The 19,821-nt window shown below is 44.7% G+C and overlaps 2 protein-coding genes and 1 long non-coding RNA gene across 5 annotated transcripts in view; 2 read left to right on the forward strand and 1 right to left on the reverse strand.

Moving 5' to 3' along the window:
• The window catches only part of LOC105490170 (UDP-glucuronate decarboxylase 1), a 113,423-nt gene extending 103,103 nt beyond the window's left edge, over positions 1 to 10,320 (forward strand). Inside the window, exons 15-16 of one of the 2 annotated variants that reach the window (XM_011755548.3) lie at positions 9,880 to 9,948; positions 10,061 to 10,320. In XM_011755548.3, coding sequence (XP_011753850.1) covers positions 9,880 to 9,912 — 33 coding nt within the window. In that variant the 3' untranslated portion in view covers positions 9,913 to 9,948; positions 10,061 to 10,320. Of the gene's footprint in view, positions 1 to 9,879 lie in introns of both variants that reach the window. The other variant, XM_011755547.3, reaches the window with a different exon arrangement.
• Positions 6,907 to 19,821, reverse strand: part of ECRG4 (ECRG4 augurin precursor) — a 35,374-nt gene continuing 22,459 nt past the window's right edge. Inside the window, exons 1-4 of one of the 2 annotated variants that reach the window (XM_011755557.2) lie at positions 18,416 to 18,572; positions 12,409 to 12,456; positions 10,314 to 10,471; positions 6,907 to 7,308 (exon numbers count right to left, since the gene is read on the reverse strand). In XM_011755557.2, the coding sequence (XP_011753859.1) occupies positions 7,147 to 7,308; positions 10,314 to 10,471; positions 12,409 to 12,456; positions 18,416 to 18,494 (447 nt within the window). In that variant the 5' untranslated portion in view covers positions 18,495 to 18,572 and the 3' untranslated portion in view covers positions 6,907 to 7,146. Of the gene's footprint in view, positions 7,309 to 10,313; positions 10,472 to 12,408; positions 12,457 to 18,415; positions 18,573 to 19,821 lie in introns of those variants that run through there. The other variant, XM_011755558.3, reaches the window with a different exon arrangement.
• Positions 15,132 to 19,821, forward strand: part of LOC139357958 (uncharacterized) — a 40,036-nt gene continuing 35,346 nt past the window's right edge. The window contains exon 1 of the long non-coding RNA XR_011612048.1: positions 15,132 to 17,897. This is a non-coding gene — a long non-coding RNA (uncharacterized lncRNA). The remainder of the gene's footprint in view (positions 17,898 to 19,821) is intronic.

Here is a 19,821-nt window from a genome sequence, read left to right on the forward strand (position 1 = left end):
TGGGCACTGTGGCTCACACCTGTGATCCCAGTACTTTGGAGGTTGAGGCACGAGGATTGCTTGAGACCAGGAGTTCAAGACCAGCCTGGTCAACATAGCGAGATCCTGTCTTTTCAAAAAAATTAATTATCTGGGCATGGTGGCATACCCCTGTAGTCTCAGCTGCTCAGGAGACTGAGGTGGAAGGATAGCTTGAGCCCAGGAGTTCGAGCCTGCAGTGAACCATGATCACACCACTGCACTTCAGCCTGTGTGACAGAGTGAGACCCTGTCTCAAAAATAAAAATAAAAATAATAATAATAAACAAGCTTCACACCTGACAGGATTGAAATCTCACCTGTAGTCACAGCACACTGCTGTTCACAGGTAGCTAGCTGCAAGGGCAGTGGTTGAGTGGGAGAAAATGTTAGTTTGCTGTTGCCAAGCCAGGTATAGGTTCAAGAAACTCCAGGCCCAAGAGGCATACTTGGGAGGGAGTAGGTGAGACCCTGCTGTGGTGGGACATAAATAAGCTAATGGGTGGTGGGGACAAGGGAGAGGAATAATGTGGTATGGGAAAGACCTCCACATCTGAGTCATAACCCCTCCTCTGTTCCTAACTCACCTTGTATCCCAGGAGCTGTTCGTCATTCAACCTCTCTGGCCATCATCTTCTTCATATGTAAAAATGAGACTAGATCCATTTTTCCCTTCCTTGGTGTGGTCGGGATCCGTTCGACACGTATTAAAGCTCACTTACTCTGATGGGCTCTGTACTAGGCTCTGAGGGTTTTATAGTGAGCAAAAACAGGTGTGAGCTTTTCCTGGGGTTCAGAGTCTAGCAGGGTTGGCTGAAGTGCAGAGCAAGGGGGATTGAAAACAGGAATATTAGCAGGTAGGGAGGGGGCCAGGTCTCATAAAACACATCAGGGGATTTCATCTCTATCCTAAGAATAACTGGAAACTTTCTCTCTGGATATATTACAGGAACTGGAGTGGATATCCCTTTAAATAAGGGGTCTCGTGAACTTGAATGGGGAAAAAAATGAACCTATTTGTTTCTACTAACCCCTAACTCAAATTTAGCCTTTTCTTCAATTACAAATGTAGGCAATAAACTGTGATGGAAATAGCTCTTAGCCGGGATTCTGCCACGTATAGAAATCAGATATATCATCACATTATAGTTGTTACAATTGTCTCAAAATGTCATTTACTTCCACTACTTTGAAATTACCATAGCTGTACACCTACCAGTAAGTCTTGTTACTTACAGCATGAAGAAACACATTTATTACTGTCTCATAAATTTGTCTTTTAAAAGGTTGGTAACTTTTTCAATATAATTGATTTCCTTTGTAATCCTATGTACTTGGTTTTATGCATTTACAATTGTTATTCTTAAAGATTTCCAGAGACAAAAAAGGTAAAGAATGTTTGGTTTGAAATAAATGACCAAATAGGAGTTCCGTCTCCAGCAGTATGACAGGTTAATGTAAATAAACCCCTGAATGGGAGCAAGTGAAATGCTGGATATTATTTTATATACACTTTCCTTGGATGATAGATAAAGAATCTGCAGAGTCCCAAAAGGAAGGGAAAACGAGCTTTTGCTTGAAAATATCTGCAGAATCATGTAGAGCTTGAGAATCTTTGAAAGCTGCCAAGGGCTCAGGACAGAAGATAAAGTTTAGGCCAGATTACCCTGCATCAAACTGAGCTCCCAAAAGGCTCTACCTTTGTGCACGGGCCAATGAGAAATAAATCCATCACACAGAAGTGGGCAGTGAGGATGCTTTCTTTCAAATTTCAGTTTGGTGGGAGTGGACTGAGAACAGTAAGTACAAGGTGTCCCTGTTTGGTCTGTAAATCCACAGGCACAGAATTTAAGGTGGTCCCAGTTTGGTAGACTGCATTGCACCCCAAGCCACTAGCAAAAGAAAATGCCGGTGCTGTCTGGAGAAATTAAACTTAACTTAGCTTTCAAGTGTTTCTTAAAAACAACATTCCAAAAAGAATGAGCAGGTCATGGTTAGAAATTACATAAAATCGCCAGGCGTGGTGCCTCACGCCTGTAATCCCAGCACTTTGGGAGGCCGAGGAGGGCAGATCACAAGGTCAGGACATCGAGACCACCCTGGCTAACACGGTGAAACCCTGTGTCTACTAAAAATACAAAAATTAGCTGGGCGCAGTGGCGGGTGCCTGTAGTCCCAGCTACTCGGGAGGCTGAGGCAGGAGAATGGCATAAACCCGGGAGGCGGAGCTTGCAGTGAGTGGAGATCACGCCACTGCACTCCAGCCTGGGCCACAGAGCAAGACTCCGTCTCAAAAACAAGAAGAAATTACATAAAATCAAGGAGACAGTCACTATGAGTGAGAAACCATAGATGGTAGGCAAAAAGATTCACAACGACCTCTGATACTGGAAATGACAAAAATATAAGAGTGTTTTATACATTTAAAGAAATGAGAAACTTGAAAGTCTGAACAGGGAACAAGAAATATAGCCCAAGCATATTTGAATAAGAAAGGAAAAATGTAATTGAAATTTACATACGTGAATACAACATTCCAGAAAGATCTAATAGAATGAGGGAGAGATGCTATTCAAAGAAGAAAATGGAGGAGAATTTTCCAAATTGTTCGAAAGACACCAATCCTCAGATTAAGCCCAACAAACTTCAAACATTAATATTTATGGACATAGATGTGGATATAGATAACAAGACAAGTTGGTGTCAAAACAATGGAAGAGGACAGTATCTCCTACAGAGGAATGGCTATTAGATGAGTAATGAAATTCTTAACATCAGCAATGGAAACCAGAGACAGTAAAATAAATTCAAAGTATTGATTAAATAACCAAGAATTTTATGCCAAGTAAAACATGGGAAAGTGCCAAGCAAATTTGAGAGTTTACCACCAAATGACCCTCACTAAATGGATTCTGAAGGATATGATTCAAACCGAAGGAAAATGATCTCAGATGCATGGGCTGAGTTTTAAGGAGAGACAGTGAGCTAAGATAATTATGTGACAATCTAAACAAACCACTGATGATGAAACAAAGATAATTTGCAGGGAAAATAAAGCAGACTAGATTTAAAATGCCAAGTTGCAGTCACATGTAAGTTGGAAGGGGGAATGCAAGGCCCATGTATTGTCCAGGAGAACACTATGGCTATTGAGTCCCTTTAACTTATTAATATGTATGAAATAAGGCAAACACCAATAGACGAGATCAGTGTATACCTTCAGTGGAAATAGAGAGAGAAGAGTCCAAATGAAGGAAGAGAGGGGAAAGGAGCAAGTAAAATGGAGCAGATCAAATGTTCAAAATGTGATTTGTCAATAAAACCAAATCACTAATCACAGTAAGCATAAGTGGACTAAAGTCTCCAGTTAAGGTTTTGTTATAGTTTAGAAACAAAACAAAATTCAGCTATGTGCTTATTACAACAGAAACACCTAAAGCACAGAAAGATTAAAAGTCAAACAGTGGAAAAGATAGACCAGGAGAATACCCAAAGCAGGCAAGTATAGTCATATTAATATCAAAGGAGAATTCAAGCAACAAGTATTACTCAACATAAGGAAATTTCCTACATAATGATAATTCCATTTACTGGGAAAAGGTACTGATTCTAAATTTATGTATATATGTATATGAATTATGCATAGCCTCATGATATACAAGGCCAGACTGACAGAATTAAAAGGAGAAATTTTAAATCTATCATCATAGTAGATTTTAACACATTTCTCAGTTATTAGTAGATGAAACAGACAAAATCAAAGTGGAAGATGCGAACAGTAAAACTACGGAGCTTGAATTAATGGGTGTTTATGGCATCTGACATTTGGAAAAGACACACTTCTTTCAAGCACACATGGAACAGTTGCTGGGATTGACACACCCCAAACATAAGGCTCAACCAATACACTTCAAAGGACTGAAATCCGCCCGACCACTTTTCTTACTGCAATGCAATTAAGTTGGAAAACAAAGCATGTAACATAATTAGAAAAGTTCACTCACTTGGAAATTTAATAACACAACAATATATGGGTCAAAGGAGAAATCATAATTGAAATTAAAAATTTCACCATCTAGTTTTTTACATCAAACACATGGGATACAATACTTGGAAGGAAACGTACAGCATTAAGTGCTTGCCTTAAAAACCAAAATGAGAAGGCTCAAAATGGAGCTAAGATCGAATTGAATCAAAGACCCACAGAAGTAGAAGGAAGGAAATTAAAAGGACAGAAATTAATGAAATAGAGAAACACACAAAAGAGATTAACAAGATAAAACACAAAAACTATGTATTGGAAAAAGCATGGTTCATTTTTTTAAAAAACACACAAATGGAAAGAAAACAAGAACATAACTGCAGATGCTACAGAGAAATACAAGAGGGAATAAGAACTGCTGTCAACACACTTTAGAACTTTAATATAGTGGATGACTTCCTAGAAAGACAGAACTTAGCAAAACCAACTCAAAGAGAAACACAAAATCAGAATCATCCTTTACCTGTAAAAGAAATACAACCAACAGTCAAAATTTTTCTCATAAAGAAACCAAGTCAAAATGGCTCAATCTGAATGCTACTAAATATTCAAGAAACAACATTTTCATTCTCACCATTCCTACACAGAGAGAAGAAAACAAAACACTCTCAGTTCATTTTATGAGGCCAATATAACTTTGATACCCAAACTGCAAGAACACAAGCAGAAAGAGAACTACAGGCCAATTCAATCTCACTTTATGAACATGCATGTAAAAATTCTGAACAGATATTACCAAACCAGATCCAGCAATGAATAATAAAAGTGATACATCATGATCAAGTTGGGTTTATTCCAGCAAGTTGACTACTATTAGAATTGTTATTAATAAAATTCACCGTAGTAACAGATTTAAAAGTAACTTAATAAAGAAAAAAATAGAATTAAACATCCATATAATGTATGACATTAAAAAGGCCTTAGCATATTTTTAGAAGGACATTTTTTTTTAACTTGAAAAAGGACATCTACAAAAAAAAAAAATCTAGCAAGTATAGTTAAGGAGGAACATAGAAAGCAGTCCCTTTAAGATAAGGAATGAAGCAAAGATGTCCTCCCTCACCCCCTTTACTCCTCTTTAAGATTGCGTTGGGATTTGAGCCAGCTCGGCACCTCAGTATAGTCAAAGAAAAGAAACAAAATGTTAAGGGTGGGAATGTAAAATGCTCCACTGCTTTAGAAAACAGCATAGAGGGTTCCTCAATTATTTTTTCTTTTTCTTTTTTTCTTTTTTTTTTTGAGACGGAGTCTCGCTCTGTTGCCCAGGCTGGAGTGCAGTGGTGCAATCTCGGCTCACTGCAACCTCTGCCTCCTGGGTTCAAGCGATTCTCCTGCCTCAGCCTCCCTAGTAGCTGGGATTACAGGCGCCCGCCACCATGCCCAGCTAATTTTTGTATTTTAGTCCACTTCAGCCTCCCAAATTGCTGGGATTACAGGCGTGAGCTACTGTGCCTGGCCTGGTTCCTCAAAAAAGTAAACAGAATGAATATGTGATCCAGCAATTCCAAAGATAATTGAAAGCAGGGACACAAAAAGATACTTGCACACTCGCGTTCATAGCAGCATTATTCACAACAGCCAAGAGACAGAAGCAGTCCAAGTATCTATTGATGGTTGAGTGGATAAGCGAAAGTGGTCTATCCATACAATGGAATATTATTCTTCCTTAAAAAGGAAGGAAATTCTGACACATGCTGCAACATGGATGAAACTTGAGGTCATTACGCTAAGTGAAATAAGTCAGACACAAAAAGACAAATACGTATTACACTACTTATATGAAGTACCTAGAGTGGACATTCAGAGACAGAAAGTAGAATGGGGGTTGCCAGGGTGTTGGGGGTAGGAATGGGGAGTTAGTGTTTAAAGGATACAGTATCAGTTTGGAAAAATGAAAAAGTTCCAGAGATGAATGGATGGTGGTGATGGTTGCACAACGATGTGAATATACTTAACCACTGAATTGTACACCCGAAAATGCTTAAAAGGGTAACTTTTATGTGTATTTTACCACAGTTTTAATTTGTATGGCTCCCCAAGGAAGAAAAGAATGGGCTTTGTTTATGATTGTCCATAAACACCACTGCTCTGAATCCAGTGCCTCCTACTGGGCCCAGGGTTATTTTCAGAGGCTATCTGCAAAATTGCATGTAATTTTTCTGAGGAAAAGAGTAAAAAGCTTTCATCAGACTGTCAGAGGAGTCTGTGCCACACAAAAGTCTAAGACTCATTCTGAGTTGCCCACCTCATGCTGTTAATCTCCTCCCCCACCTCACCGCCTGCAGTTCTGCATAGTCTGGAACCAGACCCCATCCTATCAGCAAAGGCTCCGATTCCACACTCACTTCCCCGTCTTCTTATCCTCCCTCTCCTCACGCAGATACTACCTTTTCTTTCATTCACTCAGGTTGTTTACAATGCAAAGAATATTCTTAAATATGTCTTAAATTCATGGAACAAAGTTTTATTTTTTAGATAACTGTGGCTCTGAAATCAACCAATTTTCAGGTTTTTTTCTATTGCCCTTCATTTCCTGGATGGTAATATTAAACAGGTCCAGCTCTAGCTCCGAACCAGAAAGGTTCTCTGTCAAATGGTTGGAATCCTCCACGTTCTGTAACCACAGATCATTTTTAACTAGCTTTTCTTGCTAATTGTATGTCTTGCATTTCATGTAGACTGTGTTTTAACAAACTGAAGACCTTTTGCTCAGTCCCGTCGTCTGCCTGGGTGGCGGTAAGGAATCTCAGGGTGATAACGGAGAGGTGCCTCTCAGATGCACCTTCAAAATATCAAGGGAACGAGAAATGTCACCAGCTTAATTTGCACCCAAATGACTTCTGAGACTTTTCTTTTTAACAAAATGCTTTATTTCTATTTTTAAATGAGATGCATTGTTAGGCATTCCCATGAAATATCAAAAGGCATTTACATGTGTTGTTCTAACTCTTCTTTTTTGATCACACAAAGTAGGTAGAAAAGATCTGCTGAAATAGAACAAATCAGAAACCAAGTAGTGTAAGGCATTAGGAGATACATGAAGAGAACCGCTATTTGCTTCTTGTACAGCGTGTGGCAACTCATGGTTAGTAGTCGTCGTAGTTGACGCTGGCTCCGTGCCTAAAGCTGTAGGGGCTTCGGGCACCAATTGCAGAGTCTTCATCATAGTGACGTTGGTAGTAATCGCCATAGTACTCATGTCCATTTCGATCTCTGTTAAGCCAATAGGTGATGTCATCTTCAAATTTCTGGAGGAAAAGAGAGAGAATGATAGAGAACGGATTTAAGGGCACACAGTCCCCTAAGACCTAATCTTACCTATGGGCTTTCTCCATGGTGGTTTTTCTTCAGTGATTAACAACCCTTAGTAACTCCCTGTTATCGTATTCTTGTGCTCAGAGGCCAATACAGTCAGGAGTATTCATTCTGATAAAAGCTATCTTTTCCCAAAGGAGTGCAGGCCCATACCTTTGCAAACTTTTGTAAAATATATGTTAAATATACTCCAGACTTAAATGTTTTTCTGTCTCTGTAAATCAAATGGACAGTTGCCCAGATGCAGTAACAACTTGGACTGACCCTTAGGCCACATCTTATTGCGGCAAACACTGTCTTACCTTCCTACCCCATTCCTGTGCCTGGCCCTTTATATTGCATGTAGTAGATGCTTAATGAATGTTGCCTGAGTTAGATCAACCACTGCACTGGCCTATTATAGTGCTAGGGCAGAGAACTGGGGGTACATTTGATGGTGACTCTTATAGCTGTGTTGTTGGTTAGAGTGTACACAGATGCACTTATTTATTCTGCAAACGCTCTGAGATGGGCACTGTGTGTCATGGCCTGTGCTGGACACTGGAAGGCTGCCAGAAACAGAGTCTCTGCCTTCAAGAAGCCTACTGTTCCTGAGTGACAGATACGAGAAGAGACAGTTACAGATGATAAAAGGGATAGAGAAGCTAAAGCTGAGTAAGAAGTGTAGAATGATGCTCAGGTTTTTGGTTTGGGCAACTGATCTTGGCTGTTAATACATTTTTTTTTTAAGAGGAAGATACTAATCTTTCTTTGGTGGTGGTGAGGGTGCAAGATTAATTTAGACTAGGACTCGTGTGTTGATGCTCAGGATGTGGCAAGAGATTTAGTGTGAGAGCAAAAAGGCAGGGAGATGACAGATGGGCGGGTGAACGGGTCATGCTATTGGGGTACAGGGCCAGTTTTTCTCCAAGCATGGCCCATGCACCCCTGCATCCAAATCACAAATGCAGGTTCTCAGGCACCAGCTACTCCATGCCTCCTGCATGGAACTTTCTGATGTTTGGGTCTCAGCAACTTGTTTTTATTTTAACAAGACTGCCAATGAACATTCATTAATATTTGAGAACTTTGTGAGGCTGGAATCCCCAATCTAGCCCATGACTGTGGTCTCTGGGTCTCAGTGGTCATCCATTCTCGGTGGGTAGTGGGCCAGCTAGTGTTAGGCTAAAGAGCATGATTCCAGTTTCTCACTGCCATTCTCTATACCTGGGGTCTGAACCATCTGAGCCCACCTCAGCCTCTGCCTTGGGAAGGAGGACACCGACTTCTTTGGCTCCATCTCTAATTTTGCTTCTCCCATAATACAACATTCTTGGCCACGGTGAAACAATCTTGCTTCTTGGATTTTCTCATTTTATTTTATTTATGTATTTATTTTTTTTAAGAGGGAGTTTCACTCTTTCACCTAGGCTGGAGTGAAGTGGCGCGATCTCGGTTCACTGCAACCTCTGCCCACCGCCATGTGTGAATGTGAAATAAGTTCATACCTCCCTGTGTGAGACGTAGAGGGAGGACTCATGGCCTGTGCAGCCCCACCCGGGAGCAGATGGGCTTTTCATGGGCAGGACCTCCAACTGGGCAGTTGGAAGTGTTTTTCACAATGCGCACGTGATTCATTTAGACGGTGTATACACAATACTGCAGTAGGTGAAGAAAAAACTAAACCCCTTAGACAGATCATTTTTAATGGCTACATAAAATGAAATCATGTGGCTATACTATAATGTCCTTCACATTTCCAACCATTGGACATATTACTTGTTTCCCAAGTGTCTTTTTGCCTTTTTTTCTTTTTCTGTGCAAATAGCTAAACACGTATAGCCAAACTGAGCCGAGCATGATTCTAAGTACTTAGAGGTATGAACTTACTTCACATTCACAACAACCCAAAAGGCAGGTGCTGTTATTTACATCTCTGTGCAGTTTGCCCTTTACTGAGACCACATTCTTCCCAGTGAGGTTCCTGGGGCAAGGGTGGAATCGCGTTTAAGTATCTCTGAGTCTTGTCAAATCGCGCATTCCTGTGAGTCACATGTAAGAGCAACAGTTTTCTGGCATCTTCAGCAGCATCTGGTGTTCTCATTGAAAACTAAAATTACATGTTTACTTGTTTCATAGACAAAAATGCTATCTCCTCTTTCAATAATTTGCATTTCTTTGATGACCATCATTAAAATGAGCATTGGGAGTTTAACATGAAGGTACGGGCGCGGTGGCTCACGCCTGTAATCCCAGCACTTTGGGAGACCGAGATGGGTGGATCACCTGAGGTCAGTCACCGTGGACGGACATCCATGTGGCCACATCTATGACTTCCATGGGCTGCCGTCTCACCGGCACGTGCACCCCAGCTGGGAGCCTAAGATTATACACCTTTTGTCTTTCATTCAATGAATGTGTCCACCAGTGCCATCTAGGCGCATGAACTGTAAAACATCTTTTCCTATAAGTGCATTGACAAATTTTCCCCAAAACCTCTACAAAGACCCATCCTTTCTTTACAGGTTCTTTTTCATCTCTTGTCATTATCATCATAGATCCTGGCATCCCTGTTGTTTCTGACAGTCTTCAAGGTAAAAGTGAAAAGATTTTGGGGGATTGTGAGTTATTTTAAGGATACCCTGGCAAAACTGTTCAGCCAAGTTAAAAGGGTTGCCCAGAAAGTCAGATTCTCGATGAATCTAGGTCCCCGCTGTTTTGGTTCATGACTGCCCTGGGTTCTGCCTCCTGAATGTGCCCTGGTGGAAACTTCCAGCCATTGACCTTACACCATAGGTAACGTGATCCAGTGCCCGATAACTCTTGGCATATGATGGGGCCCTTACTTTAGGAACGAACAGCAAAGCTGAATTTTCTGCTTCCTATTTCCCCGAGCCACGCCTCCTCCCTGCCACCCTGCCCTGTGGAAGCCAGGCCTGCAGCCAGAGGCAACACCCACCGCTTCGTCAAAGCCCATGTAGAGAAACTGCTGGTACCACTGCTGCACCTCGGGCCGGGTCCGGTCCCACAGCTGCCGCTTCTGGCGCTTCAGGCTGCCGAGGAATTCTTTGGCTTTGTTCTCATCAACGGCCACTTTCGTCTTAGTTGGAACAGGTGCTGAAATCATCAATTCCCCATCCCCAAAGCACAAAGAATGATTTCTTTCCTCACTGGCGGTGAATCCCTGTTATACATTCCATCCCCACCACCATGCATAGGAAGATTTTAACTCTCAACTTCATTCTTACTTGCATGTGGCAATGTGACACAGCCTCACAGCATCCATCACCATGCTGCCTGTTGGTAAGTTCTATTTGGTACAGCCATATAAAGAGGCATGGACTAAACTTCAACCTCTGTGTCCTCAGGGCAGAAATGAAATTCAGCTCATCATTCAAGAAACAGACTGGATGTCTAGTGCCACACAGGTATACGGGCATGTCCATTGCATTTGCAAACACAAGAGGGTTGTGCTTGGCTCAGGAGATTATGTAAGAGAAAGGAACTGGAATGACGAGCCCCGAGTGAGCAGGGACCAGACCCTGCCCAACAGTAGAGCTGATTCTCACACCAGGCTGCCGAGACACAGAATTCCCTTAAGCCAATGCATCTCTGCGCCTCACAGTCTGACCAGTGATGCAGGATACTGACCCGCACCCTCACACTGTTGCTGCTCCTAACATCTTTCCATCACAGTCTCAATTGCTGAAACGGAACCACTTCTGCAGGTTGTGCTCGAGGAAGCCACTGTGCCATTAGGCATTCTGCCCCTGCTGTCACGTTCTCAGCCCCTGTCCCCTTATCTATAAAAGTGGATGGACAGTCCCTCTCAAAGACGTTAGGAAAAATGCACAGGATCATGCAAATGCAGGGTTGATGCGTTTGTTGGTCATATGGATAAATAGCAGGGATTTTTGTTTGTTTGCAGTCCCTTCAGGGACTGTTACACTGTTTTGTATACAGTAGGTGCTCAATATGTGTTTCTTGGTTTGAACCGAGACAAGGCTGCGGGATGCACACCTAGGAGTTGTGACTGCCTCAGCAACTTGCTCACCTATAACAAGCTGGTTCTGTGAGGGCGTTGTTCATCCCTGGGCATCGGTGAGGTGAGGCTCTCACCACCACACAGCACAGGGAGGGGACACTCTGAGCTGCCTCAGAGACTGGGGGTGGGCCAGGGCTTCATGGGTGGCTGGAAACCCAGGGAAAGATGCTGGGAACGCCCCCGAGGAACTCCTTGCCTGCAAGAGTGGCCGCCTCTTCTCCAGCCACCTGTGGGAGGGTCCCTGAGCAGCGACTAGGGGGTGTGGGAAGAACGACTGAGGACCCCACTTCAAGGAGGAAGTTCAGCCTGCTAGAATCCCCCGTAAACTAGGAGGGTAAGAATATGTGACTAAATGGTCACATCAGAAGTGTGGTGACACTTTTTCACTTCTAAGGGATTCTTAATTTTGCAGATAGAGATGAAAGTTGGGAGAGGGAAAATGACATTCACAAGACCCCACAATTGATTCACCTGATGTGATTACAGCAGGTCCAGAACCTGTGTGTTGTGACCCCCAGACTGTTCAATTTCTATGACATTTTGCCACCGTCACATTTATCTTAGATGCATTTTTCAAAACAGAGGCTAATAACAAGAAACGCTTTCTTGTTTGAAACCCTTCCCCATGAGCTCATGGGAGACATGGACTACTGCAACAGTGCTGTTCCACGCCTGCCCCACCAGCTGAGGATTATGTGCTCCAAAGATAATCTCTGAAGTGCTTCATGGTCCTAAAATAAATAGCATGCAATTAACTGTACCACTGTTTCTTGTAGAGTCCACACTGACAGGTTTCCGAAAAATAACCTTCAGACATTTACTGGCAATATTTATCTAATAAAATACCATAGCACATACCCACAGAATAAGCCCTTCATATATGCTAACCTTTTAAGGAGTAAACACTTTTGATTTTCCAAATACAAGACTCCAGTGAGCACATTCCATATTGCCACTTCATTTCCATCCAGTTAAGAATGCATCCCTTATCCATTTGGGGTATATTTACCTTCTCGTTTTTGAAGCATCAGCTTGAGTTTATTTCCACTTATGCCACCTAAAGGAATGAAAATTGAAATCCATATCAGAGTGACACTGCTCCCTTCAATTTATCAAAGGCAGAAATCAGAGTGGGAAAAAAGAACTGCGGGCCCCTGGCTTGATTTGACAAGTTGGTAACATCACAGTATTTAATGCTTGTTGTATTCCCTGTCCTGCAGGACAAACAATTCAGGCTGCCCATGGCTAATACTGGTGATAATGACCACAGCAGACCAAGGGCATTACGATTTGTGCTAGTCATAGTGACGCGGTTCTTTTAGCCCTGTGTCTTACTATGAGGGGCAGCCATCTGTCATGCTTATCTTCCTGCAGACTTTAGCTTCATGGTGTAATACGTTGAATAGTGTCCTCCTGAAACTCCGATCCACCAGAAACCCCTGAATGTGAGCTTATTTGGAAATGGGGTCTTTTCAGATATAATCCGTTAAGGATCTCAAGATTTTTCATTTAAAACATTTTTTTTCTTTTCTTTTTTTTTTTTTTTTTTTCCCCAGCCTGACCCATCACTGAGAGGGTCTCAAGATGTCATCGTATGGGATTTAGAGGGATAGAGATCCAGTGACTGGTGTTTTTATAAGAAGAAGACAGAATCCAGAGAGGTCGCCCGTGTGAAGACAGAGGCAGGCAGAAATGAGAGTCAGGCTCCCACATGCTGGGGAACCTGCCTTCGCTCTCTAAAAGTGCAGCCGGGTTTCGTATCTTGCCCAGATCATCCTAAAATCAGGCATGATTTGTACCACTTGCTGATACTTGTATTCACTTTTAAAAGTGTTTCTGATCAGCTCAATAATTTTTAATAGAAAATATCTTGTCTGGCCTGATAGAACACACGCTTCCACCCAGCGCACTGGCTTGCGGACCTATAGAAGCCTCTGACCCTTAACTGTTGCATGCAGACATGCTGACATCGTAAGTAGTGAGTAGCGCATCTTTGGGTGTAAGGAACTGGAGTCAGGCCCCAGGATGGAGGTAATGGTGACCACTTTCTCAGCAGGGTTCTTAGCCTCTCCTTCCATGGACAGGCTCCAGGGGGTCTGGAAAGGCATGTAAAATTGTGTTTGCATCTGCAAAGGCAAATTTTCTGGGAATAGGAACCATAGCTTTTGCCAGACTCTCAAAAATGTCTGTGACTCAAATAAAATTAAGAAGCTCTGCTTTGTTTGTGAATCAATAAATAAATTGATCAGGAAAGCTGGGGGAAAAAATAAATGTTTTAAAAGAGAACCTCTGCATAAAGAATTTACTATGGAGTTGGGGAGAAAAATATATCCATAGTCAAGAGTTACAAGCTGGCTGCCCTACCTGAGGATGCATTTTATTAGCATACCCAGTGTTTACAAATTTTGAATTCGAATGCCTCTCAGCCCAAATCACTTAGCACACCCATGGTCCTTAAGCAGCCACCTAACCTACTAACCTCCTGCAGCATTTGAATTAAAGTGCTACCTAGCTGCCTTCAGAGTCATTGGGCCATCCAGGGAGCCTGCTGGCCTGCCCTCTGGGATGGGACAGAGAACCTGCTAGAACTTATTAAGTCTATTTCCTGCTAAGTGCCTCCGTCGTAATTCACGGGTAGGGTGGCCACACTTTCTGGCTGTCCAGGGACAGCCCTGGTATATACCTCTTGTCCTTGTAAATTAATGATAGTGCCTCCTTTTGCTCTCAAAAGTGTTTCAGCTTGGATGATAAATTACATGGCCACCCAATTTTTCGAGGTTTAATGGCATGGAAATGGCTTCATAAGATCTCTAGGGACCACACTGAAGGGCCAGGGAAGAGAGGTGGTGATTTCCCTCGCACCTTCCCTATGAGAGCTGGGAGTCTGTTGGGTGACGAGTTAAGATATCAGCGTAGTGCACAGCAGCCTGTGGGAGAGCTGCAGTGGTTTTTGCTGTCTGTGCTCAGGTCGGTCTACAGTGATGTAGTTGTTTAAAAAGCCATTGCAATCTTAGGCTGTTCAATAAAGGATACTTAAAAAAAGAAAGTAGCTGTCCTGTCTCCGTTCCATCACAGCTCTGAGCAGACCTCCCCTCTACTATTTAGTTCAGTTCACATCATCTCACTTGAAGAAGGTCGCAGAAAAACTGGAGTTGTGGTCAAAGGAGAGTGTCCAGAGAGGACTAGGGCCCAAGCACATGTTATATGAGAAGAAATTAAAGGAATTTAGGTGTTTAACCTAGAGAAATAAAACTTGTGGGGCTGAGTGCGGTGGCTTGCACCTGTAACCCCAGCATTTTGGGAGACCACGGCAGGCACATCACCTGAGGTCAGGAGTTTGAGACCAGCCTGGTCAACTTGGTGAAACCCCGTCTCTACTAAAAATACCAAAAATTAGCCGAGTGTGGTGGTGCATGCCTGTAGTCCCAGCTACTCGGGAGGCTGAGGCAGGAGAATCGCTTGAACCTGGGAGACAGAAGTTGCAATGAACCAGGCATCACTTCGCTCCATCCTGGGTGACAGAGTAAGACTCCATCTCAGAGGAAAGAAAGAGAGAGAGAGAGAGAGAGAGAGAGAGAGAGAGAGAAAAGGAAGGAAGGAAGGAAGGAAGGAAGGGAGGGAGGGAGGAAGGGAGGGAGGGAGGAAGGGAAAGAGAGAGAAAGAGAGAAAGGAGAAAGAAAGGAAGGAGGCAGGGAGGGAGGGGAGGGAGGGGAGGGAGGGAGAAAGGAAGGAAGGAAGGAAGGAAGGAAGGAAGGAGGGAAGGAAGGAAGGAAACTTGTGGGAGTAGAGCAATGGCTTTGAGGGGCCACTGGGCCATAGGTTAGAGCATGAAGGTTTCTAACACCCTGACAGACAGCCACCCAAGATGGGACGAATGGCCCTGGGGGGTTTGAGATTAAGAGTTGCTGGAGGCATCTGAACATAAACAAAGATGAGCACTTGACCAGGCTACTGTAGAGGGGATTTTCTAATTAGATGGGGGTGGGACTACTGTTAAATGTTCTACTTCTCTTCCAACCTTATATTCAATGAAGAAATCTATGAAAATATTTGCCAAGGGAGACAGATACGATCCTTGGCACTAATAATAGCATTCATTAATGTCTTAACATTTGTCAATCTCTAACAGCTCACAGGGTAGTGCATACAGAATTAAGTATGGCCCCTCCATCTGTTTGCCTTCTGTAAAAGTGCTTAACAATTAATGAATGAAATGTGGTCTGATGTTGAAATAGACATTGGGTTTAGGCATTTGCGATGAGGCTGCAATTTCTTGCAGCAAATGTATATCACTATTACTCCAGAAACGAGAGCCTTGCCAAACCTTAGCTATAGACTGAAAAGCACAAATAAGTCCCAAATTATGAATTATGAATGTTGCTACTGTGCCAGGTACTACACACCGAACTCCATATCAGTACATATAATTGGACACTACACTAAAGTTGTTTGAGGAAAAGAATAAGGAACAATAGAACAGCTGTGATTTTTTTCTGTATTATGGATTTTTCACCCAATATCATCAGCTGTTCATTCTAGGCTGCAATAATAAGCACTCCTGAATTTATCCAATCCAGTTGCCTAGTATTAGCTCTCCCAGCAAATTCAGAGCTGCAAAATGCTCGTTTGAAAGTGCTTAGTATTAACAAATTGATCAAGAAAGGGCCACTGTCATTTTCTTTATTAAATGTTTGTGAGTGAGGAAGGGTGTGATGGTTCAAGCCTATAATCCTAGCACTTTGGGAAGCCAAGGCAGAAGCATCACTTGAGCCCAGGAGTTCGAGACCAACCTGGGCTACATAGTGAGACTCATCTCTACTAAAAATTAAAAGCAAAAAAAAAAAAAAATGACCAGGCATGGTGTCACACACCTGTAGTCCCAGCTACTTGGGAGGCTGAGGTGGGAAGATTGCTTGAGCCTGGGAGATCAAGGCTGCAGTGAGCTATGATCACACCACTGCATTCCTGCCTGGGCAACAAAGTGAGACCCTGTCTCAAAAAAAAAAAAAAAAAAGTTTGGAGGTGGTATAAAGAGTCACCTTTGGGATTACATAAAGATTTTCATTGTAGGCTGAGCATGGTGGTTCACATTTGTAATCCCAGCACTTTGGGAGGCCAAGGTTGGAGGATCACCTGAGGTCGGGAGTTCGAGACCAGCCTGACCAACATGGAGAAACCTTGTCTCTACTAAAAATAGAAACAAAAAACCAAACAACAACAACAACAAAAATTAGCTGGGCGTGGTGGCGCATGCCTGTAATTCCAGCTACTCGGGAGGCTGAGGTAGGAGAATCGCTTGAACCCAGGAGGCAGAGGTTGCGGTGAGCTGAGATCATGCCATTGCACCCCAGCCTGGGCAACAAGAACAAAACTCCATCTCAAAAAAAAAAAAAAAAAAAATTCATTATATAAAAACTTTTACATCCCATCCCAGCTCGGTAATATTTTAACTGACTTCTATCACTGAGTTACATAAACTAAATAAAATACAAGTCCTGAAAATAAATGGCTTGTAGCCAATGCTCACTCGACTTATTCCGATGTGCTTTTTTCTTCTTATTTATTTTTTTTTTATTTTGCGACGGAGTTTCGCTCTTGTTACCCAGGCTGGAGTGCAATGGCGCGATCCTCAGCTCACCGCAATCTCCACCTCCCGGGTTCAAGCGATTCTCCTGCCTCAGCCTCCCGAGTAGCTGGGATTACAGGTATGTGCCACCACGTCCGGCTAATTTTGTATTTTTAGGAGAGATGGGGTTTCCCCATGTTGTTCAGGCTGGTTTCGAACTCCCGACCTCAGGTGATCTGCCCCCCTCAGCCTCCCAAAGTGCTGGGATTACAGGTATGAGCCACCAAGGCCGGCCCAGATGTGCTTCTTAAAATGGCAAGAACAAAGAGCGGGAGGCAGGTAAACCATACAATTGGAAATGACTGACTAGCTTCGCCTGTGATTCTAATGTGGAACAGTAATTCCCCCCACCTGGACAAACCCCACTACCTCTCCTGCTGTTCTAGCAACCCCGGGGCTCCTACTGAATGTCCCCTGCCTCTTCTAACCTGGAGTTTAGCTTTCATACCTGTTTTGAAAGAGCAAAATACAGAAACTGAGCAATCGAGTGAGCCTACCTTTTACATTAGGCAGTGCCCAGCTGCTTTGCAGTGGGACAGAGCCAGTCTCAGGCTCTTGGGCAAGTCAGTTCACACACCAGTAACTCTGAGGTCACAATGCCTTCCTCCCCAAGATGTAAGCTTCAAAGGCAGTCGTGTACCTGAGGCCACCTGTGAACCATAAAGGCTCCTCCTACCCACTGAAGGTGGTAACTCGGGACAAACCACAGTTTCAGATTATGGTTCCTAAAGTGGGGCCTGTGGAGCCCAGCGGTCAGATGTCGGAGTACCCATTACTTGGGTGTGCCTGTGAATGCACGTTTTACAGAGAGCGAGCGGGGAATTTTCAGAGTTTTCAACCGATTCGCTGGGAGCTCCGCGAAGCAGAAAAATGTAAGCATTACTCCTTTAAGAGCCCTTTCCCCTCTCTGGGGTGTGAGGCCTGCGCCCAGCTTTGCAAATTGCAACTTGACCCAGCGGGGAAGCGCAAGTGAACTCTGTTGCCAAGCGACTGCCTGGAAGGGAATCGCCGTGATGGTGCTATTTGCCGCCTCTGGGTTACCAGCTGCGTAAAACTCCCACAACCCCTTTGCCCCTTACGTTAAGACTCGAAACACAACTTGCCCATCCTTCGGATGCCTGGCCCTCCTTTCCCAAGGTTGCCCGGGAGATCTGAGACCCTCCCCTTGACCCAGGTACTCCCTCCACCCGCACAAGCGCACAACTTCGCACTCGTGCGAGTGCAAAACCCTGGACCCGGTCCCCTACCACCCCCTTGGCCCTGCCTAGGCTAAGGATGGGTCCCTACGCCGCCACCCCATCACTGATCGCTCTCTCCGGGCACCCTGGAAGCCCCACGCGGGGCTAACCCTTGGTGCCGCTATCAATCAGCCTGGCATTGCCCCGCTCACCTGGGCCCCAGCACAGGAGCAGGAGCAGCGCCAGCCCGGTCAGGGCCAGGACAGCGGGCCGCGCTGGGGAGGCGGCCATGGCAGCGGGGCGCGAGCAGGAGGGCGAGGGGCGCACTTCGAGCCGCTGCACGGGAGAACTGGGCGCGGGAGAGGGGTGCGAGCTCGCAGGCGCGGCCGCGGGTTATCCCTGCGTCGCTGCCGGGGCGGGACCTAGCGGGTGGGCGCCGCGCCAAACCGCTGAGGGCCAAGCGGCTGCGCCCAGCGCTCTCCCGCCCCTGCCCCAAATGGAACGCAGCGCCTGGGCTCCAAGGCCAGGGATGCTCGGCCACTGAGAATCGCCAGCGGCTGGGCGCCGCGTGGCCAGCGCTGCCCGCAGCGAAAGCGGTGAGGACAAGCTGGATTCCAGAGACCCAGGGAAGGGCAGAAGGCATCGGGAGAAGCGACAAGGCCCCCTGGCCACCCAGAGGGAGGACTTGCCGGATCCCAGCGCTGGGGTCTATCCTTGGCTCCCCTACTTTCTCCGTCCGCCCCAGCTGCGCCACTGTTCCCCTTACTCCTCGCCCCTTCCTTCCCCATCTCCCTCCCTCCCTGCTTGGGGGCCTTGCTTCTGCCTGGTTTGTAAAGTGAGCTTTGGAATTTCCTTAGTTCAGAGCTGCTCTTAAGGATGCCTTAGGCGGGGCTGTTTTTTGCGATATTTTGAAAGACTCCACAGTCTGGGTTCAGAGCTGCAATCCAGGAAATCGTCTCACCCAAACTTTTCCAATAGAAAAGCCTTTGAGAAACCAGGAACCTGGTGCCCTGCAGCTGTGAACAAAACCACTGCTTCCCGTTGCCCGCTCTGTAATCCCGGCACACTTCAGCGATGTTAAGGTGAGGCCCAAGGGAAAGGCAGAACTGCATCCCAGTAACGGGCCTGTTCAAACGTAGAGGACACGTAAAAGGCGGGGTAGTGAACAAAAACTAGAACAACTTTATCCCAACGGACTCTGAACGGGTCACCTAATTATTCTTTCCAGGCCTGGGCTACAAAAGGATGGTGATGTGAGATTACCTCTCCTGTCTTCCCAGATCCGCCCTGAACTGAGCTGATTACCTCTTTCCTTCACCAAGGTTCTCACTCCCTCCCCTTCCCCCCCTCCCCGCCCCGCCGAGATGGAGTTTCACTCTTGTTGCCCAGGCTGGAGTGCAGTGACCTGATCTCACTCAGTACAACCTCCACCTCCTGGGTTCAAGCGATTCTCCTGCCTCAGCCTCCTGAGTAGCTGGGATTACAGGCATGCACGAGGAGACCCGGCTAATTTTGTATTTTTAGTAGAAAAGGAATTTCACCATGTTGGCCAGGCTGGTCTTGAACTCCTGACCTCAGGTGATTCACCGGCCTTGGCCTCCCAAAGTGTTGGGATTAC

Source organism: Macaca nemestrina, chromosome 13, assembly GCF_043159975.1.
Source record: "Macaca nemestrina isolate mMacNem1 chromosome 13, mMacNem.hap1, whole genome shotgun sequence".
Taxonomy (NCBI): domain Eukaryota; kingdom Metazoa; phylum Chordata; class Mammalia; order Primates; family Cercopithecidae; genus Macaca; species Macaca nemestrina.